The 20,686-nt window shown below is 38.3% G+C and overlaps 2 protein-coding genes across 2 annotated transcripts in view; one reads left to right on the top strand and one right to left on the bottom strand.

Moving 5' to 3' along the window:
* Window positions 1-1,683: 1,683 nt before the first annotated feature.
* Window positions 1,684-8,540, top strand: si:dkey-69o16.5 (Alpha-aspartyl dipeptidase-like). The gene is made up of 8 exons (XM_063499104.1): window positions 1,684-2,088; window positions 2,775-2,863; window positions 4,379-4,453; window positions 4,601-4,680; window positions 5,114-5,287; window positions 7,871-7,930; window positions 8,038-8,120; window positions 8,409-8,540. The coding sequence occupies exons 1-8, from the start codon at window positions 1,994-1,996 to the stop codon at window positions 8,473-8,475; spliced, it is 723 nt and encodes a 240-aa protein (XP_063355174.1). The 5' UTR covers window positions 1,684-1,993; the 3' UTR covers window positions 8,476-8,540.
* A 280-nt stretch (window positions 8,541-8,820) lies between these two features.
* Window positions 8,821-20,686, bottom strand: part of itgav (integrin, alpha V) — a 41,783-nt gene continuing 29,917 nt past the window's right edge. Inside the window, exons 25-32 of the mRNA XM_063497024.1 lie at window positions 16,372-16,452; window positions 15,953-16,058; window positions 15,422-15,580; window positions 14,711-14,845; window positions 14,332-14,445; window positions 13,611-13,718; window positions 12,740-12,859; window positions 8,821-12,548 (exon numbers count right to left, since the gene is read on the bottom strand). Of these exons, the coding sequence (XP_063353094.1) occupies window positions 12,456-12,548; window positions 12,740-12,859; window positions 13,611-13,718; window positions 14,332-14,445; window positions 14,711-14,845; window positions 15,422-15,580; window positions 15,953-16,058; window positions 16,372-16,452 (916 nt within the window). The 3' untranslated portion in view covers window positions 8,821-12,455. The remainder of the gene's footprint in view (window positions 12,549-12,739; window positions 12,860-13,610; window positions 13,719-14,331; window positions 14,446-14,710; window positions 14,846-15,421; window positions 15,581-15,952; window positions 16,059-16,371; window positions 16,453-20,686) is intronic.

Here is a 20,686-nt window from a genome sequence, read left to right on the forward strand (position 1 = left end):
TCCAGATGTGGGCTGGCCCCGCCCCCTTCTACTGCCTCTGTTTCTGTGTCTCATTTCTCCACATGTGACACACAGCGGTGGAAACAGTATTCACTGTGTAAAAGTACTCCATTACAGCAGAGTCCTGCTTTCAAAAAAGTCCGCAAACAAAAATCATCGTAAATACTTTTTAAAAACGTATTTTAAGTTATTATAAGTTTTTCTTATTCTGTATTTACCGGGAAAAAACCAAACAATTAAAACAGGTGCCCTTTTTATGACTTTACTTTACTTTGAGAATTTCTTTTCATGTAATTTAAAAAAAAAAAAAACTTTACAAAAAAACATAGTGTCATCGTGTGTTTATTGTCTGTACTCATTTACAGTTATGTCCATGAGCATTTAAACAATGGTAAATGTTTGGTAATTATTTTTAACAATTTAATTTTGAAAACAGGAAATGTTGTTTTTATTGCTCTTTTATTTTATTATTACTACTGTTTTGTTATTACTGCATTAATTATAATTAATTATAATTTAATTTAATATTTCGCATTTATCTTATTGTTACAGAAAGAAAATAAATGGACATATGTTTTTAGGGCATGATAATGATTTGATGTTGTTCATGATATAATTTTACACTTTACATATTTAAAAGCAGGAAAAATCCAAATGTATCAGTCCTGTTTTGACAGCCTCTTAAATGCAGTGATATTACTTACTTAATTCAAATTTTTGGCCAAACAGCACCAAGAATGTTTATGAAACTATTTTTCAGTTCTTTTTTTATAGAGCAAAATCAAACTTTCATTGTAATGCATTTATTATGTTGCATGACTTTTCTTAGTCTCAGAAAATATATTCTAGGTAAGTTCTATATATTATAATGATTTTTATTTATTTACTTTTTATCATTGTTCATCCTTGTCCATTTTTTCCATTTTTTATTATCTCAGTTTAGAGTTTTAAAAGTTTCTTCACAGAATTTTGCATTTCTATTAAACCAATCTGAAGAAGAAACGGTGGGTGAGACTGTGAGCACTAACAGGTTTATTCCAGCTCATTATTCAGGTTATGCTCAAACCACAGTGATGTGAGGGCTCAGTGAGCAAATACATATAAATGCTGACACAACTTTGTATCACTTACTTTCACAAGATTTTTTTTTCTTTTTTCCCCCACCATGTTAGTGTGTTCCTGTTGGCTGGGTCACTGAACAAAGAAAACTTCTGAGCTTGAGATAATGAATTTTGTATGAAAGTACAAATGACCTTTTTTCTGTATTTATATCTAGAAATCACTTTGTACACATGTTTTCAGGAAACAAGATGGAGAGGAAAAAGCAAGGCTAAGGGAACACCTGTTATTCTAAATGGACCCATGGAAGACCAACAAAGTAGTAGTGGAAGAAAAAGTACAGAATACTTATATTCTGATAAACTTGGGGAAATCCAGAAAGGAAATACAAGGCTTTAATTTGACATAACTCAAGAGAAAGGAGAAAAAGAGAATTCTACCCTGAAAGGATTTTACTGGACTGTGAGCAGCCCATGAAGAAGGACTTTTGTTTTGTTAGAACTGAAAGATAGACTTGCAAGAAAAAAGACGCTTTTATTTTGGCAGAATTGAGGAGGAACGAAATGGAGGTACTTTTATTGTGAAAGTACTTGGCTAGAAGCGCTAGTGTTGTTTCCGCTAGTGGTAAAATTGATCAAATATAACTACTCCTTATAAAAAGTATTAGCTGGATCCAGCGTAAGTTTAAAGTAGAAAGGACAGAGCGGCTCTGACAGTAACACGGTGTGCTGCACCGTGAATGCTGCTGTGAGCTTTAAACGGCTCCCAGGTGAACTCTCCTTCCGTGGCGGGATCAGAGTTGATGAGAGCCGGTTTACGGGCTGTCAAAAAACCGCTATCAGCCTAATCACAGCTGAACTGTGACCCCGGACCTCTGGACTCCGCCGCACTGAAACTTGTGTGGGTTTTCTTCTGTTTTTCTATTCGAGCCAAGATGAAGACGAGACTCCTGCTCGTGTCCAACTCCACTTTGCACGGCAGTGGTTACCTGGAGCACTGTCAGCAGCACATCTCCAGCTTCTTTGGAAAGTAAGTTAGCGGCGCGGTTCATATACGTGGGCCAGAAAGTTGACAATGGGGTCAGGAAACAGGAAGTGGGGTCAAAGTCAAGTGACATGCAAAGACGTAAAAGAAAAATGAAAGTTTTTATTTTTTATTTTGTCAGTTTACTGAGCAAACGTGGATTATATATGCATTTGTATTCGATTCTTTGTAAATCCCTCTACGAGCAGGGGCGTTTGCAGAATTTTTCAGGGTGGTGGCAGAGTGGGGTGGGGGGTTGGGATGAGGGGGTTGGAAGGAAAAGGAAATCAGAATAGCTGATCAGAAATAAATATGTTGTAGAAAACCAGAACAGCAAAGAATGGGCACAGTTTTCTGGTTCATATATAAGTCTGCCTACTTATATGTATGAAATTTAAATTATGCTGCACTTTTAATCTGTTCATGAGGTTGTATTTAATGGTAAACACAACTTGTGTTTGAAAACCCATGAAATTAATAAAATGTAATTATATAGAGTACCTAATAAATATTCTTAGCTCTGCTACTCAGCATCAATGTAATACTGTAAAGTTATGGACAGAGGGCAGCGAAAATCCTTAGAATGAAATCTTTTTAAGTTTAGTGTACAGACATTCACGACTGGCCTTGAGGTAGGACTCCTATGATGGCCTGTCTGGTGTTTATCATGAATCTGTTTGTATGTATTTCAGAGACGTGAAGAGGGTGCTGTTTGTTCCTTATGCTCTCCATGACAGAGACGCCTACACTAAGTTAGCCAGGGACAAGTTTAAGACTCTCGGTAGGTTCATGTAACAGATTATTTTTGAGTCTCATACTGTACACCTGCTTGTTAGTTTCATACTTATAAAGCCTTAAGTAATTATATGCCTTTGTGTTCATGTTTAAAAAAATATACCTACATTTATTTAGGAGTTGTGTTCTACATTTTTCTCTTACTTTAATATTTGAGGGTGTGTATATATTCTATATTTTGTTTTGGAAAGCACAGTATTCAGTGTTTCTAGGAATTTTTCTGTATATCCATCTATACATTTTTTGCCACTTATCTGGGGCCGGGTCATTGACAGTAGCAGCAAAAGGACAGAAGTCCAGCAACTGCTTGTAGCTGATGTTGGGGAGCAGCATGGCATTCCTAGGCCAGGCAAGAGATGTAATTAATCCAGTGTATCTGGGTCTAGGACATGCCTGGAACACTTGCCCAGGAGACATTCAGGAGACATCCTAATCAGATGCCCAAATCCGCTTAACTGGCTCCTTTTGGTGTGGAGGAGTGGTTCAGTCATTCTAAATTCTACCTGAATGACTGAACTCGCCACACTATCACTTAGCGAAAGCCCAACCTTTCGAAGGAAACTCATTTCCACTGCTTGTAGCTCCAGTCTCATTCTTTTGGTCACTGCTCAGAGCTTGTGACCACAGGTGAGGGTGTGGATGTGAATCGGTTGGTAAACTGATGGCTCAGAGCAATCTACCAGTACAAAGTCCTCATCACTGGAGATACAGCCCTGTCTGTCAATCTTCCACTTCCCTATCTTGTGAACAAGTCACAGTCATACTTAAACTCGTCCACTTGGGATAGCAACTCGTCTCTAACTCGGAGTGGGAACTCAATCCTTTTCCTTCTCAGAACCCTGGCTTCAGACTTGGACCCACCAATGAAGCCAGCAGGATCACATCAACCGCGGAAAGCAGAGAGCACCAAAGTGGAAGGCTTCTGTCTCTTTGAGCAAAGAAGTAGACGGGTTCAATTTGCCTTTTTGAACTGTGCCTGTCTGGACCACATGGGCTAAGGCCCAGTAATCAGGTGCTCTACCTCCCAGCATGACTTGGAAGTTCCCTTTCAGGTCATGCTGCAGGGTGTGGTCCCAGTAACCCTGTCCAACAAGAGACCCTACCAGGGGCAAGTCCATCTGACATCATAGCCGATGGGATCACTGAGACACACAGACCGCTCCTCCATAGTATAGTAATAATTTATGGGTGATTCACATGTTTAAGGTGTTATGCTATATGGTATTTTGAAACCATTTTCCCCTGTATTTTCTGTGCAGTTTCTTCTATATATTCTAGTGTATTCTGTGTATTTTCCTTATGTTTTCTGTGCATCTTGTTGATGTAAGTCAGTGTATTTGGTCTATTTATGTGCATTTTGGTGTTTTCTCCATTTTTTCTGCATTCTTTCAGTATTTGTTTTTGTTTTCGATTTCAGTGTATATGATAGTTTACAGGACATCCTTTGCTAGATGTAATTCAGTCAAATCCTACATGTCATAAGAGCATTTGTCTTCTGCAGGTTATGAGGTGGACAGCATCCACGAGGCCTCAGACCCTGTAGATGCTGTCCGGAAGGCCGAGGGCATTTTTATAGGTGAGGAACATCCGAGGAAAGCAACAGCTCTTGGAATTTCTTCAGGGATTTCACACTTTTTCTCTTACTCTTATTCTACATTACCGTCTAACCTTTACTTTACCCGATCTGCAGTATGGAGATGCTAAAAGAGGCTTTTGTTTGTAGGTGGAGGCAACACTTTCCGGCTGCTGAAGAGTCTTTATGACAACAAGGTGGTGACGGAGATCAGGAAGAGAGTGATGGAGGTATATTTAATCCAAAAATATTTACTGGAACAAAATAAGACGGCAAACAAACAAAATACTTTATAATTGCAAAATGTAACATTTTTACAAATGGTTATATATATATAGATTGATAGATGGTTTTTTTTTTATTAAAACCATTTCATTTCAATATAATTTTGTGTATGTTTTATAAAAACTTATACTATTGTCTTATGAAGGTTTTAAATAAATTTAATAGATTTGGGGGGATACATGTACACATTTTATATGAATATGTACATAAACAACAGACCAAATCGATTAGATTCTTTAAAAAATAATTGCAGAAAAATTCTGTCTTGATTATTAAAAAGAAATTAAACCACTGAAACCTGCGTGCTCTTACTTAAGTAGTATGACTACTTCTTGTCTCCCTTTTCTTTACTCCCACATTCTTTAAATCCTTGCCCAGGATGGTGTCCCCTACATGGGCTCCAGTGCAGGCACTAATGTGGCCACCATCAGCATCAGTACCACTAACGACATGCCCATTGTTTTCCCTCCGTCCTTCTCTGCCATTGGCCTCGTCCCCTTCAACATCAACCCGCACTACCTGGACGCCGACCCCACCAGCCGCCACATGGGGGTGAGTCACACAGCCTGAGGTTCTGTTTGCTGTGAGGAGGGCGTTGGGGCAGGTTTGTTTAGCCTCTGTCTCTGCAAATAATCATCTAAAGAGTTGCTGATTGTCAGAGCTGGAAATAACTATATATTTTATAACAAGTAGAGCTTTGGATGCTTGTTTTTGAGGATTTCTATTTTCTGTTGCTTTACACTGCTACTAGATGAAGCTGAAATTCTTGCTGCAGGCACTCCAGCCCAGTCCACTGCGAAGCCTTCACTAATATACAGCTAAATGAAACTGATCAGAGATACTGGGAGTATTACAACTACTCAAAATCCTGAACTGCTACGAGCCTGAGGTTAAAAATCATCAGTGAAAAACGATGTAGCAGTCTTTGTTTTGCTAGTTGGTTGACAGATATAAGAAAAATGATTACTGCACTGAGCTGTTGCTTGTATGCCGTATCAGTGTTATAAGTAACACTCTAACATTGCTTTATGGCTGCCCTCTGCTCAAAGATAAGCAGATATGTTTGGAAGCGACAAAGCAACAACATGTTTGCACTGAGTAATATGTAAAAAAAAAAAATTAAGCTGTTGAAACAGCTCCAAACGGTGAAAGTGCCATGGAGGTTTGGAATAAAGAGCTTTTTCACTTGGCTTTAAAAAGATGTCGCCTTACACTGAGTGAATTTGGACCTCAGTAAATCTGCAGTAGTAGATCAACTGCTCGTCCACTTTGAAAGGAGACAATTAAGGTGGTACAGGAATCTGATTAGGATGCCTCCAAGATGATGTATAACAAACATGTCCTACCAGGAAGAGCCAAGGGCAAACACAGGACATACTGGAGAGATTATATCTCTCGACTTACTTAGGAAGACCTCCGTGTCTCCCTGGGACGAGGTGGATGAGGTGGGTGAGTAGAGGGAGCTTTGGGCTTCTCTGCTGAGACCACAGCCCCTCTGACCTGGGCCGTAGAAGATGAATGGATAAATCTGCAGTTTATTACTTAATAACTTCATGCCACAGAATGATAGTTAGGAGAAAGACGATAACACCAGTGGGAATCTTTTTAATAAATGATTATGCACTACCTGCATTTTGTGGTCATATTAAGTATCTCTGCAGAAACGAATGGAGACACAGTAGAAAATAACCAACACTGGATTCTAGCCTAAGCTGGATGCATTCTAGACCTTAAGGGTCTATAAACAATCTGCATGAAGGGACAGATGATTTGCAGAAGGTTTGACTGACACGAGTTTCAGCTAACACGTGATAAAACAGCCTGAGGAAATTATGCAACACTCGGAGCTGTAAAACTGCAACAACTGACAAAAAAGCTGCAGTGTCAACAAAGCGATTTAGGGTAGCTCTGACCAATGTGATGACATGTAATGTTTAGTTTGAGGGTTGTGAAACACTGAATTCATAGAGCCAGGCCATGGGGTAGCAGTTGCACTACCTACAGGGCGTGGCAGCAAGCATCTGGTGTCCAGCTTAAGGGAGAACACGAACTTCTCAGATTTCTGCCAAATTATTTCTGTATATAATTATTCTTAAATGGTTTAAAAACGTTCCTGAGGTGTAAGGGGCATTCATGGAAGGGTGGTTTTCATCATTACTTGTTCAGATGGTAAAAGTGTCAGAAAACAGGAAAAGTTTGCTCATTGCAAGCTGTCAGAGGGTAAGGTGAAGTCTGGAGTATGATTTTTGTTATTGCATACATTTCATACTGAAATGATTCTGATGCTGTAATGATATAGAAGAAGAAGAAAACCAAACCAAAACATAACAAATCCAAATCCTGACACTAGAAAAGAACTGAAGAATAATTGCCTTTTGTGCTGGAAAAATGATTTACATTGAATTCAATTCAATTCAATTTTATTTATATAGCACCAAATCACAACAAAAGTCGCCTCAAGGCGCTTTATATTGACAATCAGTTGTTAGCTTTTGTTAACAAACAGCTGTGAAAGAATCACAAAGGAAAAACAATCACTTCATAAAAACTTTGTCGATAAAGCACAAATTTATTTTCTGAAAGATATACTGCTGTGTCCACCACCCCCTGGTGGTCAATCTTGGTGATTGCAACAATGACAAATCTTAATAAACCTAGATTTGTATCTTTAAATATTTTAGTTTTTATTTATGTTTATAATTTTTTTTTAATATCATCACACATTTGGGAGCAGTATTTAGCTGAACAGACATGAGCAACTGTGGTTTAGGAGGTACACCGGGTCATCTGTTTGGAAGGTCAGTGGTTCAATTCCCAGCTCCTCTAGTCTGCGTCCATGTAAGATACTAAACCCTGAGTTTCCCCTTTGGTTTGGGTTTTCTTCTGTGTCATTGTAATGTGGTATAGCAGCAGGTACTCAGCAAAACAGGAATGCTGTTATTAAAATACACTCGCTGAATTAACTGAGGACAGTTTGTCACCAATAAGCAGTTTTCCTTATCTTTTGTTAAAAAGAAGAGTGAACGACAAGGTTATTTTGAACATTTTGTCGCATCAATAATTATATTTTTAGCTGTGATTTCAGCCTCCACTGTTTCCACTGTGCTTACAATCTTGAATCTTGTTTTCATGTAGGAAACCAGAGAGCAGAGGATCACCCAGTACCACGAAGAACCTGATACTCCGTGTGTCCTGGTGAGTGAGGGGAAGCAGACCTGCATACATGTAATAGTGCTCAAATCTTTCATGCCAAGATGAAGAGGCTTCATTAGAAAATTAACGTCTCTTTTGTTTGTTTTCAGGGTCTGAGGGAGGGCTCCCTGCTGCTAGTGGAGGGAAACAAAGCGACACTGCTGGGAACCACTAAGGCCAGACTGTTCACCAGGTAACACACACTTTAGGTTTTTCATGACTTGAGAGGACATCACACTGACTTATCCAATCTCCTTTCTAATCGACTGTAGCCTTTATTAGTTTAATGTTAACATGTTCTTAACTAAATCTAAACTTACAGCATCCCGGCAATGTGACTGTGTAACCAGGGTGTGTACATCATCAGTAGGACAAACACACAATTTGAGAACACGAAACAAGTTGAGTCATTCCAGTGACCAGCAAATATCAGCAGGATTTTTTAAATGCATTCTTTTTTGTGTGTAATTATGTGTTTCAGGAAAAAGGCCACAGTGGAGTATGAGCCAGGCAGTGACCTTAGCTTCCTGCTAACTGATGCACAATGACCGGTCAAATGGAAGCAAGACGAGGAGCACAAAGTTTTTAATGTTTCTGGTTGGAAAAGAATAAAGATTTTAAGGAAACGTCTAATGTGTCTCTCCAGTAAATGCTGTTTGTTTTAGACATTAGCATTGTAGGTACCTAGCGTAAGCTAATCTAGTATTTTTTTTTTAGCAACTTATGCAAAAACCGGAATAAATGAAAACAAAAAGTGACCATTAAGTCTGTAAAGTACAAACTCCCTCCACTTTACACATGGTGATGTGATTGAAATGCAATATTCATATACACATTTGTAAAAGGTTGCCTGGTTTAAAAAGAAGAGATCACCACAAAATACTGAACAGATGTGAACAAATCAGTTTATTTTAGTTTAAAGGTAAAATCATCTCTTTATGAAATCATTGTTTTATTCTCTATGTGAAAGAATACATACATCAAAAATAGTCAATATTTTCTTAGGGCAGAAAGAAACACGGAGCAATATTAAATACAAATGACTGGCTGCAAATCACTCGTATCTGCCAGGAGGCTTTGTTTTTTTTTTTTATTCCTCCATATTTAACACAAACTCCTCTACTCACCAAAGGCTTTTGTATCATCGCTCAGGACAACAGTGCTGACAATAAGGTCATATCAAAGATGTTAGGACAGAAGTAAATGTTTTAGCGATTTGCAGCTTTTCTGAGTAATTTGAAATGACTGATACTGAAATGAACAGATTTCTGTCCAACTGACTCCTGGCAAAGAGAAACATGCTGTTTTGGTCTAATTTACACACAATCAACCTTAGAAAACCTTTATAGAAAAAATGAACAGTGCAGTGAAGCCGCTCAGTTTGGACTCCCTCGTGAGAGCACTGACCTAAGATCAATCCTCATACCAAAATCACTAATTTGTTAAGAAGTGCTGTCCCACACAAACACACGACTCTTTGCTCAAGTTGGTTCAAAGTATTGGTTAAGATGCCACTGAAAGAAAACAATGATGTATAACGTGCTTATTAAAGTCTTCCTGTTTTTTTATGATGAATGTTACCTGCATTATTATATTTGTAAACCTATAATCAGCCATAAACATTAATTTATAATGCGAACCCAATATGGGTAAATAGCAAAGTATTTTTTTCTTTTTTTCTTAAGTATTAGAGCAGTCATATACTCAAAACACAAAATAGAAACCTGCGTTTGTTTTAACTTGTTCCCAGCAAAGCTGCCAGTCTGAAATCTGAATGTAAATAAGTAGAAATCCAAAAGGCCTCAGTACAGGAAAAACTGTCACAACCAATTCAGTGAAAAGGACTACAAGTCTTTTTAAAAAAGAAGTTTGTGATTTAAAACTACAAAATAAAACTCAATGCTTGCTGCTGTGTGAGCTGAACGGGCCTCAACTAGTGATTACAATGATGTAATGAAGCATTAACCAATCACATGCTTGCAAATACACAATCCAATCCAAGTGATCATGTCAACACTCAAGTCGCAGCTCACTAACACTATAACAGCCCGTACTTTGCCAGGTTAGAATTACTAATAGTCTGTTAAGCTCCACCCCCATAGTTACTATTGCTGTTGCTCTAGCTACTGACTGCAGGTATTTACACATGTTGACAAATCTTAAACATCAAAATGTGTAATGTCTTAAATACTTTAATACTTTCATCAATTGGTCAGGTTAAAAATAAAATAAATCCTAAAAAATTTTTTTCATTCATTTATTCACTTGAAAAATAACTGAAATTGTTCATTTATCAATACTTGTTAGGATCTAGAATGCATTTACTCTATTACTGGAAACTATTTATTCACAAAGCTAGAAATGTATGGCAAATATAAACCAGTTTCCATACAGCCTGAAACATTTTCTCAGCCAGTTACAGCTCTTTTCTTGCAGAGACACGACATAACATCAGCTTCAACATAATGATGCGAGGTACGAGGCTTCTGTGGAATGACCAATCAGAAAGAACTTAAAATGATTTTCAACCATTTTCTGCACAAACAAAATTACATTTGGCCAAACATTTTCTTGATTGTGTTGAAAAAGTTGGACAAACTTCTAAAACTCTAATTAACGTTGTGTACAAAATACAAAGGAAACAACCACCAACATCCCAAAGCAAACTCATACAGGAGAAATTCAGATCAGCTACCCCACACACAAAGCAGGAAGAGAAAAAACAAGCGTACATAAGGGCAAATATATTATTGTGACCTTCCCATCATCCCATGCTACAGCAGATAAACCAGTTTTACCCAAACATCTAAAAAGACCTGAATGCAGCTAACTAGCTGCTTCAGTTACCGTATTGCTTTGTTATTGTTTGTTTTTACATTGCTGGTTGATCACAACTAATCACGTCACTAAAACAAAAAGAAAAAAACATTTACTAAATTACAAGTGGAACCCAACTGATAACAATTCAATATATCGGCCGATATTCTCACATATGAAACAAACATTTGTTTTGCGTAGTAATAATTTGAGTCCATACTAAGATAATATGGCACATCACTGTGACATATGTGTTTTATTTGTTTACGCTCTGCTTGGATCAGTTGGCTATTGTGTTTGTGGTGTTCCACATTTTCAACAGAAAAGTTGCAGAGTGCCCTCTGGTGGACAATCTATGCAACATCAACACTCATAACAAGGCTGAATGGTGTTTCTCTCATTTCTTCTTTACTTTTTACATTTTTAGTTATCAGCCTTTATACACACAGACACACATAAATCGTGGAATAGTTAAAATCGGTTGGGCTCTACACTCAATCTCCACAATCCTCTAGTTCATCACCGCATTTATAATTTTATTATTAAAGTTTTACGCTTCTTGTGTCTCAGCTGGGATAATGTGTTTTTATAGCACACCTTTGCTAATTTAAACTCCACTGATTCAGTCTGTGGTATTCTTTAATATCACTGGCTGTATTAATATTTAACTGCTCTTTAGAAACTCTAAAACAATGACTTGAGTGTAACATAACAACAAGGCCGTTTCTCTCATTGCTGGATTTGTGTTTGGATGGAAAATGTGCAAATTAAGGTGGTTTATGATTCTTATAACTTCTGGAAAACTGTAATTTTGATTTCAACTGCATGCTGGAACAAAACCATTAAGTTTCTCGATTTGTTAAAGGAATAGCTCAACGGTTTTGGACATGTTAGATGTTCAGAATGACAACAGTCTTGTATTTGAATATTAAATATGAAACTGCAGTGGATTAGCTTGGCTAGGGAACAGCTAGCCTGGTTCTGTGAAGAGATAACAAGATCTGCCCGACAGCTTTAATGTTGACTAATATGCTGTAGCTTGTTTAATTTTTAATGCTTGAATTGTAAATATGAAATTCTGCATTTTTCAAATGTTGAATACAATACAAGAGATCGACTTGCTAGCTCTCACAGCTAGTTTGTAAAAGCATTTTAACACATTTTATCAATAATGATTTTAGGGAACAAAATATTTATTAAATGTTTATATAAATACTTAGTGTTGTGATTTTTAATATCATTAATGCAAAAAGATGAGGTGAATTTTCTTTGTTTCCAGTTCCATGCTAAGGTAAGCTAATCAAGCTGTAGCTTTATATTTTTAAAGCAGGCAATCTGATCATGCGACTCTCACAAATTAAACAAATGTATGTGTGAACTCACAAAACATCTGCAGTTCGTAACATCAGCGTCGTTCAGACATCACGCACACACTGTGATGCAGCTTGTCAGGAAAAGTCGAACTGCTGCTTTAACACTAAACTTTGTGGATTTTGTTTGATCGATGTTTTCCAGATTCTCTTTTGGCACAAATACATGTTGACAAGTTTTTTTAAAAAACAAAATAAAAATTAAAAATTAAATTTTAAATCTATATCATTATCTGCCATCCAACAGTCAATACAGTGAAATGCTCTCAGAGGCCTTTTTACCCTGATTTCTTTTCCCCCCCCCCCTACTGATTTGCCATCAGTCCCTCACAGTTTGACATCTAGGCATCAGTGTTTCCGTTCTCCTCTGGCTGCAGCTGCTCCTTTTCAATGCAGTCCTCCTGTGGGGGGCGGACTCTCTTAAAGAAACCCAACTGCACAGGAGGAGAAGAAGAAGAAAAGAGGGCACAAGAGTCGGTTATATTTGGTAGTGAAAGTGCTGTTTCACCCATTAATCTGACACAGAAGAGCAACGTCTGAGCACACGTCTCAGTGTAAAACTACAGAAGCTTAGGAAAAAGGAAAAAAGCAGCACAAGAACAGTGACAATGGACATGTTTATTACCTTGTACATGATGAAGATAAGCAGCGCCAGCAGCAGCAGTCCTGCCAGCACAGCCAGAGCCACCACCCAGCCTGGCACTGGTGGAGGAGGCTCAGCCACCCAAACCACTGATACACTCACCTGAAACGAGACAAAACCAAAAACATACTCACTTCGTCCTGATCAGATTAAAGTCATTAAGGTGTTATAAAAGGACCAATCTAACTCTTTAAAATATGCACTGTCCTTCCATCTGTGTTCCTTTAAGGTTGTTAAAATAAATTCCTCAAGACTGGTATCAACTTGTTCCAACCCTTCATTAAGTCTACAGTCCAGAAGAGTCGGGAGTCTAAATGCCAGCGAGTGCTTCCAAACACGCTGTGGACCTGCACTAACATGTGTTATCAGTGATTTACAGACTGCTGTATGATAGCAAAACACTGAAGAATGTGTTTTCTCTGACTGATTTAAAATCTAATATTAAGGGACTACTACTGTTTATATGATTACATTTTATGTAGTTTATGTGAAAATATGAGCTCATTCAGAAATCAAGATTTTTTCTTGTTCTTCTTGTTTTTTGTTTTTCTGCAGACAGGAACTGGTTTGTGTAACAGCAAGGTGAGAGAGTTTATTTTCCATCTCCCTGCTGATAACGAGTCTACTGTCGTGCGTCTGACTTCCTGCACTGAGAGGTTTTGTATGCTTGTTTAGCTTTCTGTGAAATTCTTTGCACTTCAGAAGAAAACCATAACTTTAAAGTCACTAGTTTGCTACGTATTTCATTCATGAAACCTCCGTATATGTGCACACACATTTTGTGTTGACTTTGTGTCTGTAGATAATTCTGTGTCTTCCATGCATGCTGATCATGTGTGTTTGTGTGTCTTACTGTGGTGCTATTGGATGGTAGCTCCATCTCCAGGTTCTTGTAGGGCATCTCGATCACACTGAAGCTAGCTGTTGATTGTATCACGTAGGAACGATTCTGATTCTCAGGCTGAAAGGAGGGAAAAAAGTCACATGTCTGACAAATGAAGTCCAAAATGCTGAGGATAAATCACGACCTGGAGAATGGATATTACCTAACAACAGACATGTGTTCTTCAGCTATTAGAGAAATTAGGACAGAGGTTTAAAAATGTGACAGTATGGGCAACACTGTGTTCTGGTTATTTGTTTACATTTTGGCAAAAAGTCCAGATTATGAATGTTGGATTAGCTATTAGCAACCACTGCATGTAATGCACCCATAGATGCACAGGCAGCCATCACTGGGTTAGTGCAACAGTGAAACTTTATAAAGACCAGCTTTTGTTTCGAAGACTTTGCACACATGTTCTGTTGTGTGATTAGATTCCATTTATTTGCATAGCACCAAATTGCAACAACAGTTGCCTCGAGGTGCTTTATATTGTAAGGTAAAGACACTACAATAATATGATGGAGACACACAGCAAACCCAAACCAGTGCATGTTGTGTTGTGTTAATCAGGAAAGGAAACAGAAAGAAAAGAGCATGCATATATAATTTAAGAGAACACAGACACAGAGCTGGTTGCTGTGTTCAGTAACATTGCTCTGCCCTAACATAGGTGCTTTTATTTGATTACCCTGAGGAAGTTGTTGACATCCAGTCTGGAGTAGATGAAGAGGATGGCGTTCTTCCTCCTTTCTAGACGACCGACCTGACATTTCAGTGTCAGACACTTAGCTGTGTGGCAGTCCTACACACACACACACACACACACACACACACACACACACACACACACACAGTCACTTTGGTCAGAAAATAATTACAGACAGAAAAAATACACAAATGCTTTTCTTTAGGAACACAATTTGATTCTGAATATTTTAAACAGGAAGATGTCATCTAAAGCTGCTGGGATGCATCAGCTGTTCTTAGCACGATCAGGCATGAGTCAAGGTGTAATTTCATGTCATACAAATGGGTTATTCAAAGCATATGTGCTTGTGTAGATTTACCAGTGTCTGCAGGTCATTCTCTGCATTTCTGGACTCCAGATCTCTCCTCCGGCGGACGCTGTTTTGATTCCGTCCCTCCGACTCTCGTCCTCCAGGCGTAACAGTGCTGGTGTTCTTTGAGGTGCTCAGTGGGTTCTGACAGACACAGACACACACAGAAAGGCTTATTTGTTGGAAACATGTAAGAGAAGGAGCACTGCCACAGTATCACATTATTAATTGGAACAGCAGAAATACTTCTTATAGGTGTTTAAAGCTACTTTGTCTAATTACAAACTGAAGAATTTAACAAAAACTTTCACCACTAGAGGGCAGCTTTTTATCAGCTGGTGCTGACATGTTTTTTGGTCTGCGCTGCTGTTTGACTTTGAACATTTGATTTAGCTACCCCATTTCCTCAAGAGGCTTTGCCTTTTTCTCTCACCACCACTGTAAGCAGGTGTGTCCTGTGATGATGTGGCCGCTTAACTGAAGGTTAAACTGACTCAGCATGTTTTGGTACAAAGTGGTATAAAGTACAGCCTAGCACTAGTTTAATGTCAGCTGATCTCTTTAAGAAAATCCATGGTTGTCATAGTCATATTTTAAGCACAAATTTAGAAGAAGTACCTTTAAGATAACAGGTGACAAAACTGTGGAAAGAAGCTGTATGTTGTGAACTGTTTGGGTATTGGTGTGCATTTGTGTTGTTTCTGTATTTGTGTGCCTTACAGAGACATTGAGTGGGTTTATCTGTATATCAGTGGTACAGTTGATAGGTCCCTCTGTGTCGTAGCTGGTGATGTAGAGCAGAGAGCCGTTTCTAAACTGGTACGGCCACTTGACCTCCAGCGCTGCCTTACTGAACGTACTGGGACCGTTGTTCAGGAGCTGTGAAAGGGGAACGCAAGTTTTAATCTCAGTCCAAAGAAATAAAAATATAGAAGAAATATTTTCAATAACCACTGGCATTAAATCTGTAACTGCGAAGCTCTAATAAATTATTTCAAAAAACAAAAAGCAGTTGAACTATACAATAATACCAAAAGGGGGGGAGACAAGAAATACAGTCTCATATAGCATAATTCATTGTGAAATCATGAGGTCAGCTTGACCTACATTACATTATGCTTGCTGGTAATGATAATAATAATAATAATAATAATAATAATAATAATATCTTGTGCAGTCTTAGTTAAATCAGTGAGATAAAAAAACAGAATCACCCGTCTCTCCCGCATGTTCGTGCATGTGTGTCTGTACCTCGTAGACGTGTACTATTTGTGGTCCGATGTCGTCACCGAATACAGGAGGCTCTCTCGGTTTCCAGTTGGCGATAGGAATAAACACCTGACCAGGAGATGAAGACCTGGAAAAACATTTTAAGGAACAATGTGAAGCTGGAATCATAAAAACTTGTTTTTAAAGCAAGTTTCAAAGTCAGAGATATACCAGTTAAACGAGGGTGTAGTCAACAGTTTTATTTTTATACTTGTACAAATTCTGTAATTTTTAAAGCCTCATCCCTTTTTAAAGATGAGGCAACAAGCTTATCAATTATTATTATTATTTAAATATACTATTGGGAAAATCATATAAATTACAGCCTCTTCTTTTGAAGCTTCTTAAGCAAAAAGTGAAACACCCTCAGGAGCAGCAGTGTGTGTTTCTGTGTGTTTTACCCTCTAATGGAGACTTTAGCGAGTACAGCCAGTTTGATGACGCTGGTGACTTTGGGACTGGTGTTGTCAAACTGGTTAGAGCTGAAAAATCAACAAACAGTCACATTCACATGACCAAAAACAAAAAAATAAATAAATCCCTAACCCCTAAATGTGTTAAAATAAACAACATCACAATACAATGATCTAACCTTATTAAGATAACCTAACCACGCGCACATCTCTGGACTGTGGATGGAAGCCAGAGCCACCTGAGAGAAACCACACACACGGGGAGAACACGCAGAGGCTGGATTCGAACCCAGGACCTTTTTGCTGTGAGGCCATCGTACTAACCACTGTGCCAGGTTTAGTTACATCAGTAATTCTAACTGCGCACAGGTCTGAATGCAGTGAATGGTTGTCTGTCTTTATGATTCAGCCCTGCGACAGACTGACAACTTGTCCAGGGGGAACCGTGCCTCTCGTCCTAGGACAGCTATGATAGGCTCTGCCTGAACCATATCTGATGCGCAGCAACTCAGTCCTGGAGTCTGTTACATTTCTAATGTAAGGATCCTAAATTGGATAAGCTGAAGAAAATGAATGAATGAAATATTACAACTTATTGATTACTCTATTCTTATCTGTAAAGCATCTAAAAGACATTTTAAAGAAGATATACGTCATAAAAAAGGCAAATAAAGATAAAGATAAATAAATAAAAATGAAAGACACTATTGAATAATAAGTCCAGTGAATGATGGTAATAAATAGTAAAAAAAAAAAAGTAAAATCCTGATTAAAAGTTTGAACCTGATGCTAAAGTGCTAAATTCTACATTTGTGCTTATCGTGAAGAAAATGCTGTCAGTGCCAAACTGCAAATCAAAGACATCACAACACTCAACTGCAACTAACTGACTGAAAATCTGTTGCTCCAACCTGACAAATAAATACAGAAATCACCAACAATGTTGCTAATATGTAGAGCTCATGAAAGAAATCAAAAATAAATCAGGAATAAGTCAAATGTAACAGATAATAATAAAGATAACTACCTTAAAAGGTTTAAGAATATGAGAAAAGGTTAAAACATAGTTAATCTGTACATGTCAAAGGTGATGACAAAAAGAGAGAAACGGCCTGCAGAAATCTCCTGACACACATTTAAGGAGCAGTGAAACTGCTGTGCAGTACGAGTGTGTCGATGAGCTGAAGAGGAGGCGAACCAAAGACTGCTGAAAACCCTTCATTAACATACTTCTCTCTCTCTCTCTGCCACAGAAGTACAAAAACACTAACACAGAAGAATGTGAAGACGGAGCTGCTTCCTTCACAGTTTCAGGGCTTTTGTCATTCAGATGAGCAAGACGAGGAAAACAGCTCTGCTTTAATGAATTAAGTGGGCTTAACACTCTGATTGCAGTTAGCTTCTATCACGCTAAACCTTCTGAGGTGTGTTGATGCTACTGTACCTTGCTTTTCTTTTGTGTCCGTGGAATAACAGCAGAGTCCTTATCATTTCACACTGGATACAGGATGTACTGAAATCCTTCATTTTAAACACTTCTTGAGAGTACCATTAATTCCCCATAATGACAAAGTGAAAACTTATTTTTATTTTAGCCTTGATTTTAGTCTTTGTGTAACTTTTGCCTCTCTATACACCAGTGTTTGTGTGCTAATATGAAAAAGAAAACAAAAACTGAAGTGCTGTCAGTAGGTGGCACTATGCGGCACTCATTACAATTACCAAGAATTACCTACTGTTGATATTTCAGGCCTTCAAAGTAGAGCAGGGCGATATGGCCAAAAATATTTATCACGATATATATTTGAAAATTTGCGATAACGATATAACTGACGATATAATTGATGCGAGACAAAATACAACTCCACAACATTACTAGCGCAAAAAGACAACCTTCCATTTATTTTCACTTAAACAAGAAGCTGGTTTTTATGTGCATTAAAGCTATATAAAAATTTAACAGTGTAAATGCAAATTCCTTGCTGAAAGTTTAACCAAAAGGCATTTCCAGTAGAAATGGGCTGACATATCCTGAGCATAACCATGTATAATATCCACTGCAGTTAAAAAGAGCTGCTTTGCAACATTAAACTGCAGTGTGCAGTACGTATTTTTCGGACCATAAGGTGCACGGGATTATAAGGCACATTAAGCGAAACAAAGCAGTCAGATAAATCAAACTTTATTCAACTCATTCTTCTTGCTTCCTCCACTTCTGTACCATTGATTCATTAATGCTGTATTCTATCACAGCTGCTCTATTCCCATGTTGTTGCAGTATATTAATGACTAACCTCATATTGTGGATGGATTATCTCAGTTGTTCTCCTGACTGAAGTTTGGTCCGTTTACAGCATCCTGCCATGCGATTGCATTTGTCTCTAACTATCAGGAACCTTAACGTTAACTTTTATAAGTGGAAAAGTGTTAGTGTTCATCCTCCAGCTTCACTGTTTATGTTAAGCTAACATAGCTGTGTCGCTAGCGATCACGTAGCACATCATAATATACCAGCTAGCCCAACTTCAGTAACCCTACAAACGTCACTGCTGTTTAGTTTCCTGTCTTCATTTATGTTGGACGTGATAGCAGAGCTGTACGTTTGAATTTTTTCAGAAATCTCTCAGTCAGAACATGCTATTTCATGCTTAGGTAACTAGCGAAACTAGCGAGCTAACTTCCGCTAGCTTCCTGCTAACTTCTAACTCGGTTAAATGTAATAAATTCTGTTTTCATGTATGCCTGGAAGTTAAACTTCATAGTTACACCTGGTAAAGCAGCAACGCAGATCGTTTTATTAAAGATGAAAGAATTTAGACAGTTTTTAACTCTCAGTGATGCTGCAGTGTTCGTTTGACCTGAAGCATACGGAGTTTAGGACCCAGATTACTCCCAGATTTAAGAGCATCTTAGTCCGACAAATACGGCAATAACGACGGCCCGCTTGCATGTTCTGCAAAAAAATGTGCTTTGTCGTGTATCTGACGGACAAACTCCAAACCAGTTCCACATCACTGAAGTTGCACCATTTTTACAAACCAATTCTGGTTCATCTGTTTCACTCAACAATCGGCCATGTGCGTATGAAAACAAAGGCACTGCGCATGCGCGTTTTACTCATATTCTATCGCGATATTTCATTTTCCTATCGTTGCCTAACATTATACCGGTATTACCGTGAACGGTATAATATGGCCCAGCCCTACTTCAAAGTAAGTTCGACTCAATTTTGACCCAGGCCAGAGAGTCCCTCATAGTGATTGTGTACAACAATTTTTAAACAACAGATCTGTTTAGAATGTATAAACAGCCCATTTGACTAATAACCAATGTTCCCTCTAAGCTGCGCGCGTGCGCATTTGTGCACTGCTGGCACGGTCTCTGCGCACAGAAAATCTGTGCTGCGCACAGAAAAAAAATCTAACCTGAATTGAAATTACGGTATAATAAATACATTAACAATTCTGTTTTGCAGTGTTAGTCAGTAAGTGACTGACTGCTCCCGTATGGGATTAGAACGATGCCACCTTATCCCATAGTCCAGCCAATAATGCGATTCACATTCGTATATACGCAGCTAATCAACGTCGTTGACAGGCTATGACAGCGTCCTTATGTGCCGACACCGGTGTTTTAGCAAAGCGGCGTGGCTGATGTGGAGTGAAGCCACGTTAATGACAACGTGTACAACCTTTGGAGATGTGAGCAGGACAGACGGAACAATTGACGGAAAAAGTGTGGACTTTATACCAGTTTTTAAATTGTGTTGATAGGCCATGTAAAACCAGAGTTATGATAAAAATATCTGCAATGTTTGGTTTTCTTCCTGAATACTATCTTTGTTTATATTTACTGCGGGAAGAAACGGTAAAAACGGCATTTTATAAGGAAAACGCTCGAAAGCACTCTCCGCCTGTGAGCAAAAACAGCCCCCCTCCCAACCCCCCCCAGCCTTCCTATTGGTGGAAAAATGTACCATGTGGACCAATCAAAAAATGATATGGCAACATGGCATTTAGTTGTTTAGGAAAGGGGAAGTTTTAGGAGTGACGGCAGTGTTTTGAGATGTGAGAGATTTGCGACGTTTAGCACAAATCTTGTGTAGTTAGTGTGTAGTGTAGTCAATAGTTTTGTTGTGTGTGTCAGAACAATGAGGCGACTGCTGAATGTTACAGGTGTTACAGGAGTGATACATCTCCTGTTGTCAGGCCTGCAGGTATCAGGCTGTTGTTCTCCTTTATGTGGACAGAAATTATTTTTTGGAGTGGCACAAATAATTTGTGTGGCATCAAATTTGATGCAG

This window comes from Pelmatolapia mariae, linkage group LG16_19 (genome assembly GCF_036321145.2).
Source record: "Pelmatolapia mariae isolate MD_Pm_ZW linkage group LG16_19, Pm_UMD_F_2, whole genome shotgun sequence".
NCBI classification, from domain to species: Eukaryota; Metazoa; Chordata; class Actinopteri; order Cichliformes; family Cichlidae; genus Pelmatolapia; species Pelmatolapia mariae.

Bases quoted from the DNA above. Each gene is read 5' to 3' on its own strand.
- si:dkey-69o16.5 (XM_063499104.1), top strand. From the start codon at position 1,994: ATGAAGACGAGACTCCTGCTCGTGTCCAACTCCACTTTGCACGGCAGT. The intron at 2,089-2,774 runs GTAAGTTAGCGG...TATGTATTTCAG, and splicing joins ATCTCCAGCTTCTTTGGAAA to AGACGTGAAGAGGGTGCTGT. The intron at 4,454-4,600 runs GTGAGGAACATC...TTTTGTTTGTAG, and splicing joins GGCCGAGGGCATTTTTATAG to GTGGAGGCAACACTTTCCGG.